The following is a 24,559-nucleotide window of genomic DNA, read 5'->3' as shown; positions in this document are numbered from 1 at the left end:
TCCCAACTTCCAATCACTTTCATTTGATCCCAATCCTATGAATCACCTGAGGTCAATTGCACTCTCTTGCAGGACTGTAAAGACTAAAAATTCTAGATTTCAGGATGACAAATGAGTTCCAATGTATCCCCTGTCCTTGTTCCTTCCTTCCTCCATGACTTCCGGTAGATTTTGGCAATGAGTTCTCATTTCCATGGCAATGCTACTAGGTGCAATACCGATTTTTTTTTATGCTGCAAATGCATAGCCAAGACATTTCACATGAAACTACACACAAGACAGGAATCCGGCAGCTGTGCCAATACTGCTGGGTACCACAGCTCTCCTTAGAGAACAGCACGTCAGAACAGCAGCTTTCCTCATTTTAGCTAAAAAAAACAGTGTATCATACCATACTGAGCAGTGGCCAGGCTTTGTTAGTTGATGGACATAAAGACTATAAGCTCACCTACAGATGAAGTTACTTCAGAAACCAATTTGAATTACTGGTTTATTTAAGGCAATGGCACATTGTTCTACATTAACTTTGGGTACTGAAGTGGAATGAAGGGAAGGAAAATTGGTAATAGTGCTCTTACTATAGCAGACAGAAGCAAAAGGATGATCTAAAGGAATGTGACAGCCAGTTGTGTGACCAGGACAAAAAAGAACAAACTAGGATGATAGTTGCAGATCCTCATACCATTTCTATTTACCAGAATCATTCAGCTTTTTCTGTGAAAACGTGTGTTAGAAACAGAAGATACTAAAAGTAGAGCAAGAACATCTGCATAGGATTCTGCAAAGAAATCTTCTGATTTGTGCAAGGGAGGCCTCACAGTAGCACTCAGTATACTAAGAGTCAGTGTTGGAATGGAGACAAGTTGTCTTTCTACATAGAAGAAAGTACAGGTGCTTTTCAGGCTTTTTTCCTTTTATCTTTCCCTGTGAAACAAAAGCTATCCTGCAATACATGAACAGGGTCTCAGAAGGATTTAAGGGGTACACCACTCCAATACAGGATTAATATTTCAGGAGCAAAGTGAAACTGGCGAAGTAGATCCAAACGAAAAATAACTAATCCCCCAAACTCCCAGGGCTAATCCATCAACCAACTTTGTAACTTACAAAAGAAAATACAATAAACAGCATTCAGTATCTTCTATACTACTTTCACCTCCAGTTCTAAGTGTATGCAAATCTTCATTAAAATCAAGGAAAGCATTTCAAAACAGAAACATGGAATAACCCACCTCAAGTAAATATCTCAAGGAGTACGGCAGAAGATTCCTCACAGTCAGCGTAGGATAAAGGTGGATAATGTAGGCAGGATCCCACTCCTCTCCAGATGCTGAAATAAAGTTTAGTTGATCGGGTACAGCTGTTGAGCTGACTATTAGAGGCAAAAAATTCATCTCAGTGGCTGGGCACTGTAACAAGCACTTCACTTCATTGCTTCTATGTAGCTCTTCTCTCCAGGCAATGTAAGTCGTGGACTCTCTGAATTGACCCTCTAATGTTCCTGTTGGTCGAACATATAAATGACACCTACGGCAAAAGAACAGAACAGGTACACACAATATACTTGCATCAACAGCTACCATCACCCATCTGAAAGCAATTGCTGACTTTCTGGAAGGTTTTTGCAAGCACACTGTGTAATTACCTAATAAAGACAGTTTTGTTTGTTGGATTTTTATTTTGTTTTACCCAACCAGGAAGTGTTCCAACTACAAATTTAAGTTTCCACAATAATGCTGTATATGTGTATCAGTCTTGCAAACAATAGCCCTATAGAACAGAAAGGAACATACCTATATGAATGTAAAGGAACATGAAATTCCTCCTCTGGCTTAGCTATGCCAATCGGCTCCGGCGATCTGGAGTCCCTATCCAGTTTATAGATTATAAATGGGATGGAGAAATGGTTCTTGATCTAAGATGAAAAAGCATAACCTTTCATTACATTTGTTTGGTACTCATTTCTAAAAGAAAATATATGAATAGCAAAAAGGAAGAAAAATAGTAGATTTAATCATTCACCTGGACAATAGACTTAAACACATCTTAGTAACAAATACAATTCTGAAGGAGAACGACATGCAAGCATACAAGAAAACTATGCTTCCTTATAATTTCCAAACAATTATAATTACAAACAATGTATGTATTCCAAACTTATAATTACAAACTTATAATTACAAACAATGTATGTATTCCAAACTCTGTGTTCAGGATATTAGAAAGCTAAACAAAGAATAATTTACAACAAAAATCTAACTTTTCATCTCCCAGAAAAAAAATGTGTATGGTATAAACAAAAAATAATTTAACAAATACAGTACATTACTTAATAATTTCCCTTTAATTAGATTTTGGGAAAAGTACTATCTTAAAAAAAAAAAAAAAGTAAGAAAAGCCAAGTCACTCAGAAGAAATAATATTTATTTCAGGTTTTATTTTGTTTACCTGCAGAGGAGATCGTACACTAACAACCTTGTTTCCTTCTGTAGCATCTATCTGGACAATAATAGAGTCTGTACGATCAACAAGAAGGCTTTTCATGTTGTACAGTCGCCGCCCTGGTTTGGCAATGGGAATGTTTACTACTTCATTGTATCCTTGAAGTTCTAATCCATAAAAATACACAAGTGTTAATCATGCAAAATATAAATCACATTACCATTTTTAAGAATTGAACAATATTTAAGTTTCTCTAGACTCGGCAACAATTGTCGAAGTTGCCCTCTGGCAAAACCAACTTTAAGTGGCATTTGAGCACAAGGGAAAACTCAAGCTTAAAGGCAGAAAACTCTTGAAGATCTTAACTTTCCATAACATCATATTATGATGATTAGGCTGTTTTTTAAGTTAACAACTGCAACACTGAGCATTATCTTTTCATCATGGCCAAGTATCTTCATAAGGAATTAGAAAGAGAGGGGGGAAAAAAATTATGTATGAGGAGTTATCATGTCCTATGCCCCTAGCAATATTCTCTAGCAAAGCTGAAAATACAGAATATTCATAAATGCTCTAAGCAAAATAACTACAAAAAAAAAAAAAAAAGGTAGTAAGGATGCTGAGAAATGAAGATCCTGTTTAATAGGAGTTGGAACCCACAAGCCTATGTCTCAGGAGTCTTTAAGATGACCTATCAATGACTACACTAAAGCATCTTCCATTTTGTTCAAGGAGGTAGGAAAAATACTGTACTTTTCATTCTCTGGAAAACTGGGCAGAATAAATTTTGCATCATTTTAAGAAGCCAGCAGTAGCTGGTTTTAGTTTGTTTTCAATTGCTAACAGTACTTGGAAGTAGTTTCAACACAACATACCTCACCCTAAATTTTAATTACATTGAATTTAACCATGCTGACTCCCCCATTTTTCCCATTCTCAATGTATAGCAACATGCCATGTTCCCTATTACAATACCTAAATTTAAAGAGAAGATGGAACTCTCTTGCCGATGCAACGTAGACAGCTTTCCTTGTTGAGGAGCTTCAAAAACTGAGTATTCTAGTTCCATATTCTGGCCACTTTCTACAAGGTTCACATTTGCTTTTTCAACTGAATTAACAATCCGAAAACTGGAGCTAGGAAGCACTTTGAGAGGAACACCCAGGGCATTTTTCACTATGAAAGGAGCCGTGTCTTTAAAGGAATAGTCAAATGTGGATGCAGTCCCTTCTGAAAATGCCTGCAATGAAGAACATCCATAATTAAATTAATATAATAATGAGTATGCAACCATAAGTAAATATTGAATATATATATAAATAAAACTCCCTATATACACACTATATATAGATAGATATCTATAGTAATATTTCAGAGAAGTGAAGTTTAATTATGTGCAATTTCACTGTTCTGTGGCTAACAGCAAATGATACCATGCTAAGTATTCATGCTCCTTCCTCATACGGATATTTTCAGTGTTGTTGGAGAGTTGTAAGAGAAAACTAAAAGATATGGTACACCAAATTCACAAACACATTCACCATGCACATACTTAGTACTTAACCACAACATAAGCTTACTAACATGTTTTATTACACAGAAGTAGTATTAACTGACACCTGACTCCCCCCCCCAATACACTAGCTTAGAGAATGCTTGTTCATTTAAAATTTAAAACAATTGGGAGTGAGAAAGATTCTGTACAAATGACTTCATATAGTTACCAAAATTTCTTCTCCCACTAAAAAAAAAAAAAAAAGCTTTGGACACTCAGAAGTGTGCACATTACCAAAAGAAAAAATAAGGAAAAAAGAATTAAAAAACATGGAACTTTCTACTTTTACAGTTTAACAGCCAACCCTAAAACGCACACTCTTCTTAGTTCTACCATGGAACAAGTCTTAAAAAGAAGCAGCAAGCTGAATGAAAATAAAGCCCTCCAATAAACACAGATGTTTCTTACAATCCATCTTCTGACATATTAACAGAAATTTACCTCCCTTGCAAAAGCCAGCACCACCTTTTTTTTTTTTTTTTACCCCTGAAGGGCTATCTGAGTAAAACTCCTGCTAGGTAACATTTTTCTCAGGGCTCTAAAACAATCACTAGCTTGAGAAAGCAGCACAGAAAGCCCTTCAGAAGTCAGAACTTCCCCCAAAGCTAAATAATTTGGCACCTTTTGCCTGTTAGGATTACCTTGGCCAAGTTACTGAAAACAGCGAGACAGCATTTGGATATTGTTATATTCATTGTATCCTTTGAAGAAATGTTAACTGCAGTTTGTGGTTCAGGAAGAATAATGAAATCATCACCAGGCATCAAACTTCTTTCTTGGACAGGGTTACTCTTCATCTAAAACCAAAATTTCTATAGGCAATTATGAACATATTGAACTATTTCCTCCTATAACAGGAAAAAGCTTGCTCTACACTTCAAACTTTTTCCAAGCAAAGAATACCTACCTTACCTCATAAATCTGTAATACATCTTAAACTTGTCAGTAACATGGAAACTTTATACCAATACTGAAGGCAAACAAGTTATTTTATTCCATTTCTGTGTGTGTGGTTGCATGCTATACTTTGCTCATGCACTAGACAAGTAACATTACTCAGATTTCTACAGACTGAGTATTTCCCTGCGAAATTCTGTAGCTCCCTCCAAGCAACAGCATTTTAATGGTCACCTTTCTGTTAGAAAAAATTACCAAAATAAAACCGTCTATTCAAACCAAGTATTTACAGTTTCCAGTACATTTACATACTTCCAGCTTTAAACGCCATTGCTTCTTTCCTCCTTCAATTCTTTCAATAAGAGGCTCCCATACTGCAAAAGTTTCATTGTAATAATGGACCTAAAGAAAGAATCAAAATTAAGTATGAACAAAGGAAGAATCAAAATTAAGTATGAGTTCCTAAGTTCCTTCCTAAAGTAATTAGTACACTAAAAAAGCTGTTTTAATCTGTTTCACATTTCAGAAGTCTAGTATTAGTTTTTAACAGCTTCAAAAATCAATACACACAAGTGAAATGCATCATACGTTTTTTCTTCAGTGACATAATTTTTAAAGTATTAACTTATAAAGAAATAGGACCAAACAGCTTAGTAATTACATAGCTTTTTGTTTAACACATTTTATTAATACAATGCAGTTTCTGTTCTCTTCTATGGTGTCTGTGAGAATGACTTTGAGATCAGTAACTTTAACAATGCAAGTACTTCATTTTACTATGAAATAGCAATTGGCCCGAACAAAAACTCTTTAGTCTAGATCTGGCCCACTGGAACAACTCATCTAAATGCCACCATAAATATTCATCTCTCTTCAAACACTGCAAATCTGAATACAGAACTGTTTGCCAGGTGCAATTCCGGAAGCTTACTTTCAGCTGTTTTCCTCACCCCTCCTCCCTTTTGGGACCTCATTTTATATGATTAAGTATGCATCTGCCATACTCTATTATGACATTCACACCTAACAATGCAAAGAAGGTTATTTGCATAACCAGTAAAGAACAGAGTTATTATTATATAGAAGTTAATTATTTCACAGTAGTAATTGCCGTTAAAAGCTCCTACTGAATTCACGTATATTAGTGCTGATCTTTTTATATAATTCCTATAAGAAACATGCTATGCTTACTCAATACTTGCCTGACTACTGAATAATTCCTAAGACCATTATAATGTAAACCTATTGTTAACTCAACTACTGGTAGAAACTACCAAAAGTGAAGTTACTTGAACATTATGGTAAGTGCAGTAACTTTTTAAATTGCAAATAATTTGATTGTACAAACCTCCAGTGACATATCAGCAGAGACCTCCATCAGTGAGGACCAGTTCTTAAGCACACCTGAAAATACAGATTCTACCAACAATAAAGGGATAGTGCGATGTCCCAGACCACATTCCAAGGTGATCTGAACAGATTTCACTACAACGTCAAACTTCTCTTGTTTCACAGCATGCTCAGGGTCCTTAAAAGTTTCTGTTGCTTCTGTAGCTACATCAACACCAAGAAACCAAGCATTGTACTGATCTAAAGGCTTCACTTGCCACAAATTTTCACAAACTTCAGTTGTTCCTCTAGAATCCTCTTCTGTTGGTTTTGGCTTTAGGGCAGCCATAATGGTCCCCACAGTATTTAGAATTATTGGTGAGATCTTGAACAACAACAACAAAAAATCCTCTATTACTCAAAACATTTTAAAATTGATGAACATATAAAATACATGACAGATGAAAATGGCAAGTAACTCTTAGGTTCTTGATACAGGTATATGGTATTAAAAAAAAGTTATCTAAAAAACAGAAACAGAACCTATTCATGTACCTCCTCTTGTTTTCCTTTCTCACAACCTTTTCTAGTTCCTCTCTCACAATCCCACAGATCAAGAAGAATATTCTCAGATTGCAATTTCATTTTCACCGATACATGGTATTCCCACAACAGCAGCCAGACAACTTTTCCCTCCTAAACTGTAAATCATCAACACTTAAAAATTAATTTTTAAGAATTTCAAGGTGTTCAAAAAAGCTATCAGTTCAATACCATTTCACTTAAAGGCACAGTACATCTGTCAAAAGCTTTAAGCACAACATACTATTATTTCCAATTTAAATTTCATTACTGGCTATTCTTTCAAATCAGAAATAAAAAAGTATGACAATTTTTATAGGAGAGTTAGCAAGTTATACTCAGAGGTAACTTTATATTTGCTTAATAAATTACCTACTAAGAACACTGTATTTCACATTGTGTATCACCATGGAAATCACATTAAGAGCCTTAAGTTAACATGCACTTCTGTGCACATTCCTGTTTATAAACCTCTCTGAAGAGAAAAATAGTGGCAGTGGCAGGGAAAGGGTTGTTTCATAAAATTGGAAGAAACTAGTGGGAGGAATCCTAGTATCCAATATTTAAATTTGCCCTTTTTTTGCCAAGAGATAACCAAAGCAATAAATATGTAATGATTTTTCCAACTCAGAGTAGCCTTGATAAACAAAAATGCCTATTTCCAAAATTAATAGAAGAAACAGAAGTTTTCAATAGGGGTACATGGATTAAAAAAACTAAACTACAGCTCATTTTAGAAATGAAGCTCTTCTTCCCAAGACAGCTTTAATAATCTAACTTACCTTTATAACAAGTTCTTCAATTGTTAGTACCACAGTTTGTAACCCTGAAACATGCCTCATATTTTCCATGACCAGAGAACATGGTTGTAACACCTGAGAGAAAAATACGATTTGATTAAGGTTACTCCTGGATTCTAGCCTTTGAAATACTTGTATTTTTTAATCCCATTGGCAAAAGGCTGCTGACCCAATAAAATAACTATTATCAAGTAACAGCATTCTTTCTACGTTACTGTGCTTCATTCCAGCATGTAAAATTGCTGGAATTGCAGTAAACAAAGTTGCGTAGATGTATTCTTAGTCTTCAAAATCCCTCATGCAGTTTCTTCACTAAGAAGCCTTTACTTCAACGTAATGATCCACCACACAGGTTTTAAACAAAGATCTATGTGATGAAGTCTTGCGCATTCTGACAAATGATTCACTTTTAAACGGCACACCGCATACACACAGCGATTTCCTATCTTTATAATAATTACATGAGAACTGAATTTTCTGAGTGTTATGGATATACCAACAGACAGACATGCCTGCCAGCAGTTGTCACTAATTTTTTCTTTCTGGAAATCAAGTTTTCATACCTTAGTAACACTCTTGTCTTGTTTTTCTCTGAGAAAGGCACAAGCCAACACTTTGAAGTCCTTCACTTGAGCAGTCATCCTCTGCGCAAGCTTTCCCGAATTCATAGATAAGTCACATTGGAAAGAAACTTTTAAGGCAGGGGCATCAGCACTCGTCAAATTAGCAACAAACACAATTTCTGGATCCATGATCACAGCTTTTACTCTCATATTTGGCCATACAGATGTTTCTGTGAAAATAGGTAAAACCACCCTTGAATATAACAGGCTCAACAGCATTATTATATATGTAATACCTCAACTATGCATAAAAATTGGTACATAGTTTTTAAAGGTATAAATTTTACAAGTACCTCAGTCTTTACAGTAATGCTATTTCACTAAAAAGTATTTCACTAAAAAGTAAAATCACAGTGTTCAGAATCAGCAGCAAACTGGTCAGCAGTTTCATTCTGAAGAAACTGTCTCTTGATACTACATAAAAGTATTATTCACTCAATGCTCTGCAATCAACCTAAGTAATGGCTCTATAAAGCCAGATTCACAACAGTTATCTTCTGGTTCAATACCTAAAGCATTCTTTAGAGTGAAGATTTTCTAATTGTACACTGTTAATTTCATTTCGATTTCTTGTCTGACTATCCACTCAGCCTCCAAACAGGATAAAATCACATGTATCTTAGTTCAAAGGAGGACTCTAACATACTAACGATGGATCAAGACACTTCAGTTCTAAATGATCAGGAGGTATATGGGTATGTAACCCTCATGCATGCTAGTATTCATCACATAGGTTTCCCGAGCCTAGCACTTGCTGGAAACATCAGAATATTGTACCCATGCAATTGAACAAAATGCCAAGTTGAGGCCTGGGGTGCTACAACAGCAAAAGCAAAGAAAGCCAGGCATCATTGGCTGCAGCCAGCAACACATTTGAGTAGCCAACACATTTGAGCAGCCACTAAAAGTACCCTTTTTCTGGCATGTGTATCATTCCTCCTTTATCATGGGATTTGGCACATCTCCGTCAAGGGAAGAAGAAAGGAAGTGAACTGCTGACATAACTAGAACAATTTATAAAACCTAGGGCTCACTCTCAACACACTGCCAAGTTCCCAAAAGATAAGGCTGTGGATAACAGTCCAAACAACAAAGCCCACAGATGAGGTCAGACCACAAGTCAGGTGAGCCTGGCTATCACTTACAACCCAACAAAACTCAACTCAAAAGTGGTCTTTTGTGCCCTTGTTTCATCATACCACACTTTCAGTCTTTAACCAAAAAGAGAAAAGTTGCCTTCATCAAAAACTTAGTTTACCATATCTTTGAAGCAATAACAAACAGTTATTATCCGTTGAAATACCAACATACAGTTTCAAAACTCTTAGCTTGCAGATAGAAAAGACACTCTTTGCCACTCACATCTGAGGAGCAAGTTGTTCTTTTTTTACTTTAACTACTGTCCACATAGTCAGTCTTGCTTCTTTCGCAGAAATAAGAGTAAATAAGATGAGTAAAAATACTAAGTAGAGGGATGCCTTTCAGTATTTAGTTCTGTTGCAGAGCACAACCTGGTTACTTAATATAGCAGTAACCTAGGGACAATTATCTATATCAGTAATCTATGGACAATTTAGATTGTATTTTTTCTTCATATTGTCTGATAGCAAGATAAGCACTTGAACACTTTTGGATGATTTTTTTCTAGTATGAGATCTGTGAAAAGAAAGGGGAAAGAAGGCAGTTTTACAGACCTGTTTCTGGTTTGGATTTCCCAGAAGCAACGTGCTTTAAATGGACTTGTGTAGATTTTTCAGCTGAAGATGCCGGCATTGAGTTAACAAAGAAATCCGCTACTGTCAACAAAAACTCCATACTGGCACATATGTACAGCTTGTCAAGGATGGCAACAACTTCAGTTCCATTTTCATCCTGTTTGTATCTTATATCTACCATACAACTGTCATTTGTGTCATACTTCTTGTCTATCATTCTGGAAAAGAAGTTTAATAACAATTCTTTGCAATAGCATAACACAGTAATATAGTAAAAATAGGATACATAATATCATTGTCCCTTCCCTTTGTCATTTTTAAAAGAATTACTAAATAAGCAATCAACATTTTCTACAGAGAAATTAGGATATAGACTTTTCTCTAACAGAGGAATAATTTCTATTTTAACTGTGTCCTACAATTCACGAATTACACATGCAGCGTGTAATAATCAGACTACAGTACAGTACCTAGAACTCCCTAACCGAGGCTGGTTGCACTCTACTCATTTCTTCACCACAGTTGACTGTAGTATTCAAGCCTCCCACGTATTTTTTGGATTACCTTATAAGCCAACATATAATTTGCAGAAACCTGTTTAACATTATTAAAAATACATTACTAATTGCTTTAGTGCATAGCACAACTGACAGACCTATTACATTCTATCAGCGTCATGTGAAGCAAAGTATAGGTCTATGAAACAGTCTTCCTCATAAACTACATGGACTTTTTCATTTCTGATGCACTCATACTTACCTTTGTGTCACATTCTGAATTCCTTCCCTGAGATCATCCAGTGTACATGCCTTAAGTTTAACATTTATATCCATTGAGCCATTGGAAAACATTCTGCCTGACGATGCCATGAGATGCAGTCGGAGTTCACCAAGGCGTAATCTGTCACTATGCAGCAAAAGCGGGGACTTCTATATAATGAGAAGCAGTAAAATTACTTATCACAGAACAAAGTAGTAATCACACTTCTCATGAGGCTAATGACACAAATGTGCATTGCAATCTGCAAATGTTCATGTCCTGAGTCCTTTAACCATACAATTAGTCAAAGAAATTAACTGAAGTACACATCATTTCTAGCAGTTGTTCAGAATGCATGATCGAATGATATTTCACGTGACTCTGAACCTTCTACCAGAGAATCCCTCCATTCCCATCACAGTAACTCCATTTACAACTAGGACATCAGCATTAAATAGAAATGATATAAACAAGGCATTTAAGCCATATTACATTAGTGCATTTCTTCCTGGTGATGCTCATTCCACAAGAACTTTTCAAAACATACCCACTGCAAATTCCTTTATTACAGTCACTTTAAACGCAAAGCTACCACCCAATCACTAGGTCCCAAGGTGTAAAAAGCAAGAACCCTCACATCTATACAAAGCCTATGAAATCATGATAGTAAGGCAGCATTATACATTTCTCTTCTGTTTTCAGCACAGTTTGACTTGCTCAGGACGTTTGTTAATAGCTCACACTCAGAGCTATGTAAGAGGGAAGTATGGATCGTGTACATACTGCAGCTGCTTACTAACGATACAGCCATGCACTAAACTAGCATCATGGAGACCAGCAATTCATACTTTCTTTAATTTTTTAGGTTGGATAGCTGGAATCAAGACTTGAATGACCAAAAGAGATGGTGGGTTGTTTTGGTTGGTTGTTTTTTTTTTAAATGTGTGATTTTTAGAAGTGCACTGACATTCTTCAAATTAAGTCTATTCTATGCTCGAAGTCTCCAGGTTGAAGGATAAATTGCCAAAGATCCATAAGGCAAGCATAACAAGGTCAAGACAACAGATAAAATATTTTATTTTACTATCTGGAGTTCTGTCCATGTGCAAAGTTCCCCACCCCAGCAGCATAATAAAAGCTTTGTCACAAACCTGATTCATATCTCTATTGTAGAGAATTACTGAAAGTGACTCAAAATTAAAGTCGAATTTAAGTGTTTCGTAACGTTCTGCAGAAGACTCAACTGTAGAAACACTTTCTTGTCCAAAAGCAAGAAGAGGGTCTGTTGATAAAAATAAAGTATTTTTACATTTCTTTAGAATACTAAGCTTGGGGATAGTTTTCTGGGTTTGAGTTCTGTTTTTTTTTTAGTTAAAATCCAAGAGTCAGAGAAAGAGGAAAAGTTAGGATGACTACTCAGGACAACTCACAGTTACATATTCAATAGCATACTGTTCTCTTCAATAGATGTTAAAATTACCATGCTCTGAGTGGTTTAAGTACTTTTTTTTAAAGTTGTCATTAATTTACTGTGGCTGTTCCTCTTTTAGTCAACTACATAAAGTAGCAATACCACAATTTGCATTACTCTTCCTTCTAGATTCTTTTCATAGTATAGCTTTGGTTGAAAAAACAAACAAAACAAACTATTGGTTGAAAAACTTTTGACATTGAGAACACTATTATGCTTTGAACAAACAAATTGGCAAACTTAACCATATTTCAGCTAGAAACACATACTGATTACATTAACATGCTCTTTAAATATTAAAAAGATATTATCCTACATAATTTTTATAATTGTTCATGAATATTCTGGGGAAGCTTGTTGGTTTGGGTTTTATCTGTTTTAAACCTGCAATTTCAGCCTCTGATACAGGCTGAAGAATACCACCCTATAAAAGATTAATTGCAAGCAACAGCTACAAAATTTTTGACTGTCAACAGCTTGCATTGCAATGTTTTTGGAATGTGCATACATTCGTATTTGTAACTTTTCATAAACTCATTCATAACCATTAAGAAAAATGATTTATTTGCACTGTTTCAGACCAACATGTTGGAATTGCACATAGTCCTCTCCATATACCTATATAGCTACAGAATTTAACATACCCTCAGAGGAATCGGATTCATTTGAAACTTTCCCCTTTTTAACCATCTGGGTATCTTCAATGCTCTGCTGCAGAGTACTTGGCTGGGAAGAAGCCCCTCCAAGGTTCTCAAGTAAAATTTTCATGACAACAGTTAGATCATCTTCACTGAGTGCAATCTGTAAAGTGACAAACACACAACCTATTTTTGGTGATGTTATCTCCTTCCAGTGCAGAACCCTATCTTTGTCAATTGTAAGCAAGTGTTTAGAAAAAACAACTATAAGCATATCAGTCAGTCAAATAAGATTACACTATAAGCATATCAGTCAGTCAAAATAATCCTGCTCAAAACATCTTAAATTTGAGTAAAAACAGTTGGACCACTTCTCCTTATATATAATTAGCTGCTTGTTGTGAACAGGCGTTACAATAAGAACTGTGTTAAATATTATCTGGTCTTTCAAAGGCTCTTTAGCTGCAGAAATATAATAATTGATAAAAATAAATGCTTCTTAACAAATCAGTAATACAGAAACAGACAGATAACATTAAAATCGCCATTTCGTTGTATACGTGGAAGCAACTGTTATTCATTAAGTCCCTGAAGAGTTAATGGATTTCAATACATTTATAATATTGCAGGGTCATTGTGGTGTAAATGCCTGAAGTAACTAGGAAAATAAAACTAACATTCACACTTTTAAGGAAAGGGTACAGCATTGAAGAGGCTTTCAGGGTAGGGCATAACTGCATTCCCTAGGCTCCCAACCTTAGATGCTATCGCGCTGGGGAAACTTGGTGTGCTAGCTCTAAGGAACACCACGGAGCGTGGAGTGGAGTGGAGACACCACGGCTAGGCTCTGTAATCAGGTGGAGCCTCGATTGTTCTTGTGCACAAAGCTGCACTTTTTGCCACCCTAAGCCAAAGACCTGTCATGTTTTGACAAATGCTGTACCCTAGTGTACTCTTTGCTCATTATAATATCATTATAATACCAAAACACACCTCCATCCCAAAAGCTACCCGCCTCCAAGGTGCGACCACCCCTCATTGAGCATGCGCTCTGAATTTCTCGGAGCCTATTACTTTAAACGGAGACAGGAAAACTTTACACCAATCATAACTAAGATATGCTTGACTAGAGCCACTCAAGCTCCACCTAGAAGACAGAAAATAATATAAATTGGCCCAAGAGAGAGGGGATGTTAGGGAAGATACCATCGTCAGGGGAGATACCATCCCGAGGAAATACAACATCCTTAGGACCTCCTGACTCCTGGGATCAGTCGACGGGCTGAGCCTCTCTTCCCCCCCCATTGGGACGCCTTTGGGTGAGATCTGAATATTTGCTTATAAATCTCTATAGAGTCTTTGATCCTTTTAACGCGTTTATTTCTAGGCTGCGCACCTGTGACACCTGTAACACCTGTGACACCTGTAACATCTCTAACATCTGTAACACCTACAACACCTGTATAACATCTGTAACACCTATAACACCTGTGTATTTCATGCATACTAGCTTGCTTTTTGCAGATAGTCACTATCACCGGCAATCCAAAAGAACCTGATTATCTGTTGCTGTAATAAACCATACTTGATTGCATTGTGATAGCTCTCATTAATGCAACTAGGGTGAGGGTGGTTATCCGTGATAGTTCAGTGTTCTGAATCTAACCAGACCCCCAGACGGTTAATGCATTGCTGGTGAATGTCTGAACGGACCCCCAGGTGGTTAATACGTTTTTGGTGAATGTCCGAGCGGACCCCCAGACCGTTAATGCGTTTTTGGTGAATGTCTGACTGGACCCCCAGGCGGTTAATGTGTTTTTGGTGAATGTCCAACTGGTTCAGTACTCTGAATCCAACCGGGCCCGTAACAGTTAATCAGCTACACCCCTTTAACGCGACAGTCATAAAAAATAAGCAGCAAAAAAAGTGGGAAGATACAGTCACTTAGCCAAAAATACATAATGTTTGAGTATTTTCTCTAAATCCTTTTTTTTTTTTTTTTTTAATAGTACTCCTTCAGTATTATATTACTCTGTGCTTCACTACTGCTACAGCTGACTTCAGCATAGACAAAGGAATGAAATTAGTCTGATATACAATGACAAGGCCTTGCAGTCTATTTCTACCCACCTAAATCCTTATGGTCAACACAGGAAAAAAGGAAGTAAACCCCTTTGTCTGAAAAGTCATCAAGCATCATTTTGAACTACTGCCTCAGAGACCTACCTCTACCATTTTAATTTCCACTACAACTACTGAACACTCAAATAACTGATTATTACAATTAAACAATTTAAAACCTTAGTAATCTAAATACTAATTCAACAGATAAACCTTACTGACTTGGCTATTAATTCAAATGATGGCTGCAACAGACTCCCTTCTCCTCCATAAAAACAGACTATTTCATTTGCACGAAACTACCAAAACTATTTGTTATACAATACCAAAACTAGCACATCTATGAATGGGACAGTCAGGCTTAAGTGTTAATGTTCTGTAAAGAATATTCTGTAATAATATTCTGTAAAGAATACAAACTGTAACTAGCCTACAAGTTTGGTAAGTAGACTAAATACTGTTCCAAGAATAATTATAACTTTCATTCTAGCTCTGATTTGCCATGATATTACCTGCATTGGTTTTAAGTCTCCTTTGACTCCAATTGTTGGGGTTTTATGATACCAAGTTGCTGCTAAATTTCTCTGGACCAGTAAAGTCAAACTCACAGGACACAGAATTTCAGAATCTGTTTGAGAATCTGTGAATAAAATGCACCTACAAAAGATGATATAATCAATACAGGACAGGTATTAGTAGCTGCAGAACCCCAAATAACATAATTATAATCTAGCACAATTATGGTTCTTTGATAATAATGTGTATATACATGCACTTAGGTCCAGGTTTGTACATTAGAAGTGCTTCAGTTACTCCCCTATCGTTCTTTTCTTTCCAAGAAGTTTTAAAAAGATTGTGGGCATGTATCCCTATCTAGATGCATTCTTAAGCCAATGTTTTTTTCTTTTGTTTTCTTTTGTTTTCTTTTGGTTTTTTTGATGGTGCTTGTTTTTTGAACATGTCCACTGGCCCTAATCCTTAAATAATAGAACAGCTACAGATGGAATATGGACCTGTTTTCTTAGGAAAGTATTTCTGAAGGTAGAAAGCAACCCTATGTATACCTTGATAATTTCAAATGAGTTAATTGTATATCCATGTTGTCAATGACTGGAGGAAGAGAAGACTCATCTGAAGACACCAGCTTAAATTCATTCTGAACTCTGATTAAGCCAAGATCAGCTATCAAAGCATTACAGGAAGTTGAAGATTCAGGAATAACTATAACTGGAGCTTTCAAGTTGATATCCATTAAGAGACGAAAACTCTTTTTAGCAAAGTCTTTCATGCTAGAAGCAGCCATTTCCGCCGCCTGGACTGTCACTGCATTCAGGGCTTCTTGGGCCGTTTGGAAGTTGTTTAGGAAGTTCTGTTGGAAAGTAGTCAAAAAGATGAGATCTACAAGAGCAAATAAGACTCAAAAAAAAAAGTAAGATTGAAGAAAAAAAAAAAAAGAGAAATAGTTTATCTGTGTCAGAAATACACAGTGTATCAGAAATACAAATTTAACTGTGGAAGTTTCAAAAAAGAAAAAGGAATAAAAAACACGTGGAAAGACACTGTTTACTTGATTTTGAAGATACTAAAGCTATCGATTAGATTCCCTATTTGTTTGTTGTTTTTTTTTTTTTATCCTTGCCCTTATTTGTTATTCTTCAATAAAACAGTGCAACTTTTAAGGGCATTTCTTCACCAAAATACTTGTGCATGCTTGTAGATCAGCTCACCACAGTGCAGTGGTCAGAGAGAGCTGAATAAACTTCTTTATTTAAAAAAAACAAACAAACAAAAAAAAAACCAACAACCTCCTACTGTCAAGAAGAGAAGTGAAACTGTCTTACCAAGAGAGACATAAAGAACTTATGTAGGTAAATTATTTGGATGCAGCCCACTTTCAGAGACATTTTACCATCCACTCTTGACATATCAGCATAGGCTTCACCTGCAGTAGCATCTGGATAAAGCGACATTTGAAATCTAAATACTTCATCTCCCATTATGGAGACAGCCTAGAAGATTAAGTCCATATAGTTAAAACTCCCAGACAATAATCTGTGATAAAATTATTGCTTAAGGTCTCAGACAAGTAATATTTCCACAAACAAATGAACAGCAATTTATCAGCAGTACTTGAACACACATATGTGAGGCACAAAAAGAAATTAAGTTAGCTACTTCAGGGTATGTTTCATCTCATTTAATTATCTGTAGTTCAATTTATATTTAACCCACACTACTCATCAGAATTAAAACATCAATGAAAACACGATTGAAACGTGATTAAAAAGAACTAAAAAAATGAATGGAAGCATGCTTTGTTTCCCTGAAATACATGTAAAGCAATGAAATTTTGCCTAATATTTGATGCATTACTTCATACTTAGTATAACGCATGCATACATCAGACCAAATCAACTAGAGCACTTTCATTTAATAGCTTCAATAAAGGGTGTTTTTTTGTCTGCTTCTAATCTGTGCAACACATCACCTTTTTATGGATTGTTTTTGGATCAACATTTGTAATCACAATGTCCTCAAGTCTGGAGAATACTTTAATCTTTTTAGTTTTCACAGCTACAGATGCATCCATTCCTGATTTGAGATAGAAGAAAGAAGATAGCAACTTATTAAAAAGCATTTATTAACTAAATAGTTTTTCTAAGAAATAAATCTTACTGAATATGAAAAAAATAACACTGACTTATAATTTAGAAGTCTGCTATGTAACAACTGATGCTAAGCCCAGTGCAGAAGTCCTGACCTTTCTACATATGAAAAATCCAAGTTCTATTGACTTTAAGACTACAGTTAAAAAAAATATTCCTGACACTACTTAAGATCACTCTAGCTCTTCAAGAATTCAAGCTTATGCTATATATCAAATCGTGTTTTCATTTCTTCTAATTTTACTGCACTTAGAAAGTGATTGCCTTCTTGTTTCAAAGAGAACATTTTCACATTTTCTTCCCTTGCAAGCATTTTGGATATTAAAACTGTTAAAACTGTTAACTGCAATACTATATAATTAAAGTGTATTGAAGGACACGTAAGTTACAAGACACGTAAGTAGTGCACACATCAGTCTGTGTGCACTGTACAAAGGTAAATAATATTTCTGACAATTAATTAGTCTGATTAAATAAATAAATAGAACTTACCTTGTATTCTAATGTCTGCAATTCTACAAGTCTGATCACATACTGAAATGCTGAATGAATTTAGCTTTGCAGTGAGTTTTAATTCACAGATATCATCATGGGTTGCATTACCAGACACTGGATGGGAAAACCAAGTGACATACAAGATCACCATCGTAACTCAATTGTTCTAAACCAGATACTACATTATTTGTGTGTTGTATATATACGTTTCAAAAAAGATTTTGCAGTTATTCCCTGAAGTTAATGCTAGTTAGATATGACATGAAATCAACTTTTTTTTTTTTTTTTAATTAAAACATGGTTATTTTCTGGCACAAGAACAGTCACGAGTGAACATAGGCAAACAACAATCAAGACAATGGTGTATTTTTTCTTACCCTCAATATCTGTTTTTTAAGGCAACAGCATACTGAATACACTCTCAAACACTATCTCACATGCTCAATGTTCTTTTTTGCATAGAGTAGCACAGCCAATTTAGGTTTAATTAACGAGGAAAAACATTTCTGCAGCCAAACTGAAGGTGCTGCCAAAATTCAAATACAACAACCAATTACTAGAAACTTGATCCCAACAGATTAGAAAACCTTGTGTTTCCCAAACAGTACAGAGTTATCAACTACAGAAACCCTGACAAAACACCCTTCAGGAGTCTATGTATAAAAATGTATACTACTTCAAGGTTACAGATAGCAATTTTTAAAATAAGCACGAGACTGAGGGAGATCCTTGAGTTCAGAACTTAACTTCCCCATGGCTCAAGAACACCTGTTTTTATCAGTGTAAGCACTCTTACAGCCTGCAGACTAGAGAACAACGAAGTCATAACACCGATGTTTTGGAAAGGCTTTGTTACTGTTTACTGCAACATTATTTGTTCCACTTCAGTCTACTATTTAGTAAAATTACATATGGAGAAAGGAGTATTTGTAGAATTAAGCAAGGTCATCTGGCCTCTCCAAATACTAACATTATACAGAGCGATGTTTTGGGTTTCTTTAAATAAGATCTTTTTCTCTCCACATGCAATTGTGCCTATCTTTTCACCGAACAGGCTGCCGTGCTGTCACTTGAAATGGTATCCTTTGAAAACAAAGGCTATATGCTGCCATGCAACAAAAGCATGGACTTTATTATTACATTACCTTGTCTGAGAGCACTTCCTTTTTCTTGTTCTTCTATTTGGGGCTTATGGTCTGATGCTTTCTCAGTACTGGAAGGAGCACTTGATGAAACACCGAATGTGAGAAAACTCATGATGGAAAGTAAAGCCTCTGTGTGAAGTACTAGATCCAAACTTGAAAAGACAACCTAAAATAAGGGCAAGGAAACACGGTAATGTTGTTACTTGACATATAGTACCAAGCGATTGCATATGAACATAGAGTTATGGTCACAATTAAAATTCTTGCTCTTTCACATGCATATCCCCCTTTCTACCTCCTTCAGCTTAACAACATATAGAAACTTCAGGGTAGATGAGGGAGCCATGGAAGAGAAGACAGCAACAACTACAGAAGTACCGTGCACGTCTCAAAATTGTTATTTAATGTAGATGGGCCTTTTCAGTAAGCTCTTAGTTCTGTTGCATGTCATTGCTACAGAGCTCTTTGGATCACATCTGTAGAACCACATAGAGAAATATTTTAGTAAGTATGATTAAAAAAAAAAGGGGGAAAAAAAAAAAAGAACTCACCCACAAAAACACAAGATTCAAAATTTGCAATCAGAACAGAAAGCACATGAAAAGCAACTACTCTGGCCAATACTACTTACTGAAAAGTACCATCAGCTAGCCATCTTTGTGTAGCTGAAAGCAGCTCTCTGAAAATGCTAGTTTTACTGATACATTAAAGTATGTCAGCATTCTTGACTCTCAGTAAAGTAGATCAGTCATGTCAAATTCTCCAAATTCTCTATCAAGAAGCAAGCTCAACCTACCATGACTGCTTTAAACGAAAACATTTTTAAAAGCAACAATTACCAAGGCCTGCTTACTTTAGAAGTCACAAGTTATGGAAAACTACACGTAGACAGTTGCTTTCAGGAAAAGTAAAAAGCATTAAGTGAATATGTCACATGTTCATAAGATGTTTCACCTCATCTCAATTTCACTGTTAGGAACTTTTAAGCTCTGCAATGCACAGTTTACATTTTACATGCTGCCAAGTTTATCATTTGGGGCAAGGAAGAACACACGCACCCCATATGCTACAGTTAAAAATATGTACTTACATACTTTAACTAGCTAAAAATCTACAGCTTCTACTAGAAAAGTAACTAATCAGTGCTAAATACTACTACTTTTTCTTTTTTAAAACATTTTTTTTCCTGGATTTCTCTTTGAAGTAATGAAATATGAAGTAGTATGCTTTAATGATCAGAACAACAGGGCTTGTTCTCTTCACTAAGTAATTAACAGGTTCATACAGATGTTACTACCTGAGGAGCTTAAAGTTATGAAATGCATCCTCTACTTACATCAATGCTCTGTTTGGTGCTTCTGTGAATAGTAACAAAATTCGGTCCGTCTGCATCAGCCTGAAGGAGGAAAAAAAATACAAAAAACAAAAAACTAAGCCTACAGCCAGTTTCTATTCAATTAATAGAATGAACTGAATTATTTCTCTACACACACAACAATTACTACCATGGTGAAAGAAAACAGGAAAGCAATGAACTCTTAGGAAAAAGACTTCTCTCTTCTTAAAATACACTATTCAGGCAAACAGTATGGGTACTCACAATGCTCTAAGCAACATTTTATTGCATATAGTTTGTGAAAGTTCAGCTGCCTAGGTACAGTATTTTCTTTTCTCTTATATACAAGAGATTTAGACTGGATCAATCTATGCTTAGTACTCTGTCAGAACCAATTAACTTGTTTTGCTCTACTCTTAACATTAATGACAAAATTTTAATAATAGTATCCCACTGGTCCTGAGACCTGAGATGCCCAAGTATTTACATGCTTTCTGAAAGACATTTTTTTTTCTTTAAATAAATCTCAAGAGCCAGCTAGCAACTTACTACTCCTCAAATGCTTTTAAGACCTATGAAGGTCACCTTTCACTTGAATAGGCAAAGACCATCTCAACTATTAAGTTTCACAAAGGTACTACTCTGTATTCTTTACAGAGAAGAATACACACATTTAGCTTACACAGTCATTTCAGTAGGTGGGTTAACTTACAAAGCAAGCACTATATGGATGCACCAGAGAGTAAAATGAGATATAAGTTGAAAACTGGCTATTTGAGAGAAAGCCTCAGACAGTTTTAGATGCAAGTTTTAAAACAAACAAGCAGGAAAAAAAAAAAAACAGACCCACAAACCATCTCTCACAGGCTAAGTACGGAAGCCTTATTTTAGTTCCCAAATAATCTTAGTTAAAAAGGTATTGAAACCTTAATGTATTCCATTTTCAGAAGATGTTCATCTGTCTTACTTGAAGAATTAATAATACAAAGAGGATCTCCATTTGAGTCTGCAAATCAAGAAATAATCTAGTTATTAATTGAAAGTGTTTCCATTCACAAGTTTTCTTCCACCCATTGAATGCCTCTGTTCTATTTTTAAATTATATACTACTGTTGCTGAAACTATCAAAGGAAACACTTCTTTTCATAGAGGAGCTGCAGATCAAGCACTATCCTGTGAAATGCTGTATTCATGATTACTATTTTTTAATTGTCCATTTACTGAATCTGTTTAATTAAACTAATTGAAATAAAATTAGCATGGTCCTGCAAGAGGATTCAGAACTGGTAAGTTATTTGCATTCCTACCCATAGTTTTACATTCCTATCTTTATTTATATATTCTGTAACATACTTTTCTACTGTAAGTACACAGCTACTTCTGTTATCACTTGAGTACTGCTTCAAATTGGTACCTCACAAATCAAGAAGTATTCTGGATTTCCAGTGCTGCCAGAAGTAGCAATAAAGCACAGATTAACAAATTTCAAGTTGTTACAACTTAGTAACTGCTCATCAAAACATGCTGAACAGAAAGAATACTTCACAGGAATGACTTTAAGTAGGCAACTAACTATATTCAAGCTAACTCTAGCAACAGCAGTAGAACTTCTTATCACAGGAGACACTTAAACTGAATCTGAACTACAGAGAGCAGGATCATGAAAATAACTTGGCACATAACCTCCCTTTTCTATTGTTTGTTTTTATTGATTTGTATCATAATATTATTTTACCATAGAAATTTACAGTATGCACTATACTTACTATGCACCAGTTAGGTAGAATACTTACCAGTTATTTCAGTGCATCTCATAGTAATTTTTTTCAGGTATGTTGCTGCGGTCAATTCATGATCTCTGATTTTAGTTTTAGTTCCAAGCTGTAGCACATTTAGAATATGTAATGGATACCTCTCCTTCTGAACCTGCTTCATCAAGGTTATTACTACCTTGAATATAGAAAAGGAATTGAGTTCACTATTTCAGTAAAACTGTTCAGAGAGCATGGCATGCAGTTATAAGTGGACATTCTCTCTTCAGCTACGCTTCAAAAGTAGTATTAGTCTAGACAGTTTGCTTTTTTCTGCAAACAGAATCTGTAACACCTGTTTGTAAATATTTTTCCCCTTCTGTTCACACAGACATCTATCTTCAGAGAAAAGATATACTTGGATAATTTTATATCCATAAATATCTTTGTTACTCAGCTGCTTGTGCATTTTCCCTGTATTTTACCTACACACTCACCTTCAGTCCTGTATCCCTACAAGAAAAATATCAATTCTAGCTTACCTATTTTGCTACTAAAGCCATTTTGTTGCTTTAAGAACCATACGCCTTGTATAAGGCTACGTAAATGGAGAACATCTAAAACAAAGTCTGTTTTTCCTTGTGAGATGTCAAGCCCTCTATATATACGAAGTCACATAACACAGACAAATTAAAACACCTAAATAAAGGTAGCATTCTGTATATCATTCTAGACTGAAGAATCTAGTTTTTCAGTTATTTTCTTTTCAGTTATTACCCCCTTCTTTCAATAATTTATAATTACAGCCCACTTCTTCAGATAAACAGGTTTGAATACTAGAACCAGTAAGAAGTAAGTTTTATAGATAGATACGTACCTCTTTGATTTCAAAATTAAGCAGCATATTGATTACATCTTCATTTAATGCTGCTTTCCTTTTGTCAGACAGCACTCCTTCTGGAACACTCTTATCCTGCATCAAAACAGATTTCTCCATTTCTTTGGTTTTACCTGCAGCATTCAATAAAGTGGTTAACTTGCCAATTTGCTACTATTTGTTTAGCTCAAGAAACTGATCCAATTCTTTTATTCATTTAAATGGCTTAAATTCACCTGAGATAAGTTAGCAACATTTCCACAAACAGAGCCTTTAACTTCAGAACAGGAAAAGAAAGTAGAGACATTCTGGCAACAAGGACACTGCCATCTCAGTACCTTGTCACCTTCATTACTTTTTAGCTCCCACAACCACCAAATTCTGTCTTGCAATACTTTGAAGCACGAACACTGTCCTTGCAAAATTAAGAAGAGCTTTTTACTTGCACATCATACTCAGATCTAAGTCTGCTTTCCATATAACACATGATTTTCGTTATTCTTGAAAACTAACTTCATATTTAAGACAAATTTTCTCTCTCACCTTCCTCTTGCAGTACTGGTTTTACACGAGCTTGTTTATCTTCTGCTTCACCAAGGTTTTCTGTCAGCACTTTGAGGAAGACATTCAAATCCTCTTGACTTACTGCAACCTACAAAATTGCAGATCAAAGTTCTCAGAATGAAAAAACAAATAAACAAACAAACAAAAACTGTTTTTTAAAGTTGTAACTAGCTATCAAAGCAGAACAATGTTTTCTGGCAAGACTAAAGGTGCTTAGCTACAGCTGTTTTGTCAGCAGCATCATCCTTTGAGGAAAGTACCAATGAAAATCTTCTAACTACTTACGGTTAAAGGACTATGAGCTTAAAGAAAGTTAAGACTTCTTAAAGCTGTATCAATACATAATGCAGCCTTTAGAGTATCTATGCTTTCAATACTTTGCTACAAATGATGTGCTACCTTATGGCATTTTACTTCCAGTTTCGCCAAGAGGTAACTGGTATTTCTTCCACAGTATGTTGCCACAATACATAACTATCCTGAGATCATTCAAGGGAGACTGAAAGTTATGCAGCTGAGTTACTAAGGCAAATATTAGCATAGATTTAACTTCTTCTCAAGAAGATAACTTTTTTTTTTTTTTTAAAGGCACTGAAATAGACATGTTTAGAAAAGTGAACACAACAACAAGTGATATAAGTTTGTCCTGCCTTATAGTAAGGAATATTCAAGACTCCTTGACATGCCTTTCAATTCTCTTTTCTCTTAGCACAATAAATGCACACAGGGGGGCTAGATCATAGAATCATAGAATATCCTGAGTTGGAAGGGACCCTTAAGGATCATCAAGTCC

General features: G+C 35.5%; 1 protein-coding gene across 3 annotated transcripts in view; it reads right to left on the bottom strand.

Annotated features, from left to right (window-relative positions):
- Nucleotides 1-24,559, bottom strand: part of VPS13C (vacuolar protein sorting 13 homolog C) — a 93,119-nt gene that overhangs the window by 29,006 nt on the left and 39,554 nt on the right. For all 3 annotated transcript variants that reach the window (XM_068695171.1, XM_068695173.1, XM_068695172.1), the window contains 24 exons: nucleotides 23,746-23,854; nucleotides 23,203-23,336; nucleotides 22,368-22,524; nucleotides 21,501-21,580; nucleotides 20,575-20,634; nucleotides 19,239-19,404; nucleotides 18,091-18,207; nucleotides 17,421-17,524; nucleotides 16,774-16,941; nucleotides 15,997-16,301; nucleotides 15,445-15,589; nucleotides 12,818-12,974; nucleotides 11,854-11,984; nucleotides 10,703-10,872; nucleotides 9,923-10,161; nucleotides 8,169-8,398; nucleotides 7,588-7,680; nucleotides 6,243-6,608; nucleotides 5,207-5,296; nucleotides 4,639-4,794; nucleotides 3,418-3,682; nucleotides 2,449-2,609; nucleotides 1,794-1,915; nucleotides 1,233-1,527 (listed from right to left, as the gene is read on the bottom strand). In XM_068695171.1, the coding sequence (XP_068551272.1) occupies nucleotides 1,233-1,527; nucleotides 1,794-1,915; nucleotides 2,449-2,609; nucleotides 3,418-3,682; nucleotides 4,639-4,794; nucleotides 5,207-5,296; nucleotides 6,243-6,608; nucleotides 7,588-7,680; nucleotides 8,169-8,398; nucleotides 9,923-10,161; nucleotides 10,703-10,872; nucleotides 11,854-11,984; nucleotides 12,818-12,974; nucleotides 15,445-15,589; nucleotides 15,997-16,301; nucleotides 16,774-16,941; nucleotides 17,421-17,524; nucleotides 18,091-18,207; nucleotides 19,239-19,404; nucleotides 20,575-20,634; nucleotides 21,501-21,580; nucleotides 22,368-22,524; nucleotides 23,203-23,336; nucleotides 23,746-23,854 (4,020 nt within the window). The remainder of the gene's footprint in view (nucleotides 1-1,232; nucleotides 1,528-1,793; nucleotides 1,916-2,448; nucleotides 2,610-3,417; nucleotides 3,683-4,638; nucleotides 4,795-5,206; nucleotides 5,297-6,242; nucleotides 6,609-7,587; nucleotides 7,681-8,168; nucleotides 8,399-9,922; nucleotides 10,162-10,702; nucleotides 10,873-11,853; nucleotides 11,985-12,817; nucleotides 12,975-15,444; nucleotides 15,590-15,996; nucleotides 16,302-16,773; nucleotides 16,942-17,420; nucleotides 17,525-18,090; nucleotides 18,208-19,238; nucleotides 19,405-20,574; nucleotides 20,635-21,500; nucleotides 21,581-22,367; nucleotides 22,525-23,202; nucleotides 23,337-23,745; nucleotides 23,855-24,559) is intronic.

The sequence above is a fragment of the Anas acuta genome, chromosome 12, assembly GCF_963932015.1.
Source record: "Anas acuta chromosome 12, bAnaAcu1.1, whole genome shotgun sequence".
NCBI lineage: Eukaryota > Metazoa > Chordata > Aves > Anseriformes > Anatidae > Anas > Anas acuta.
This window is presented reverse-complemented; position numbering and strand designations above follow the sequence as displayed.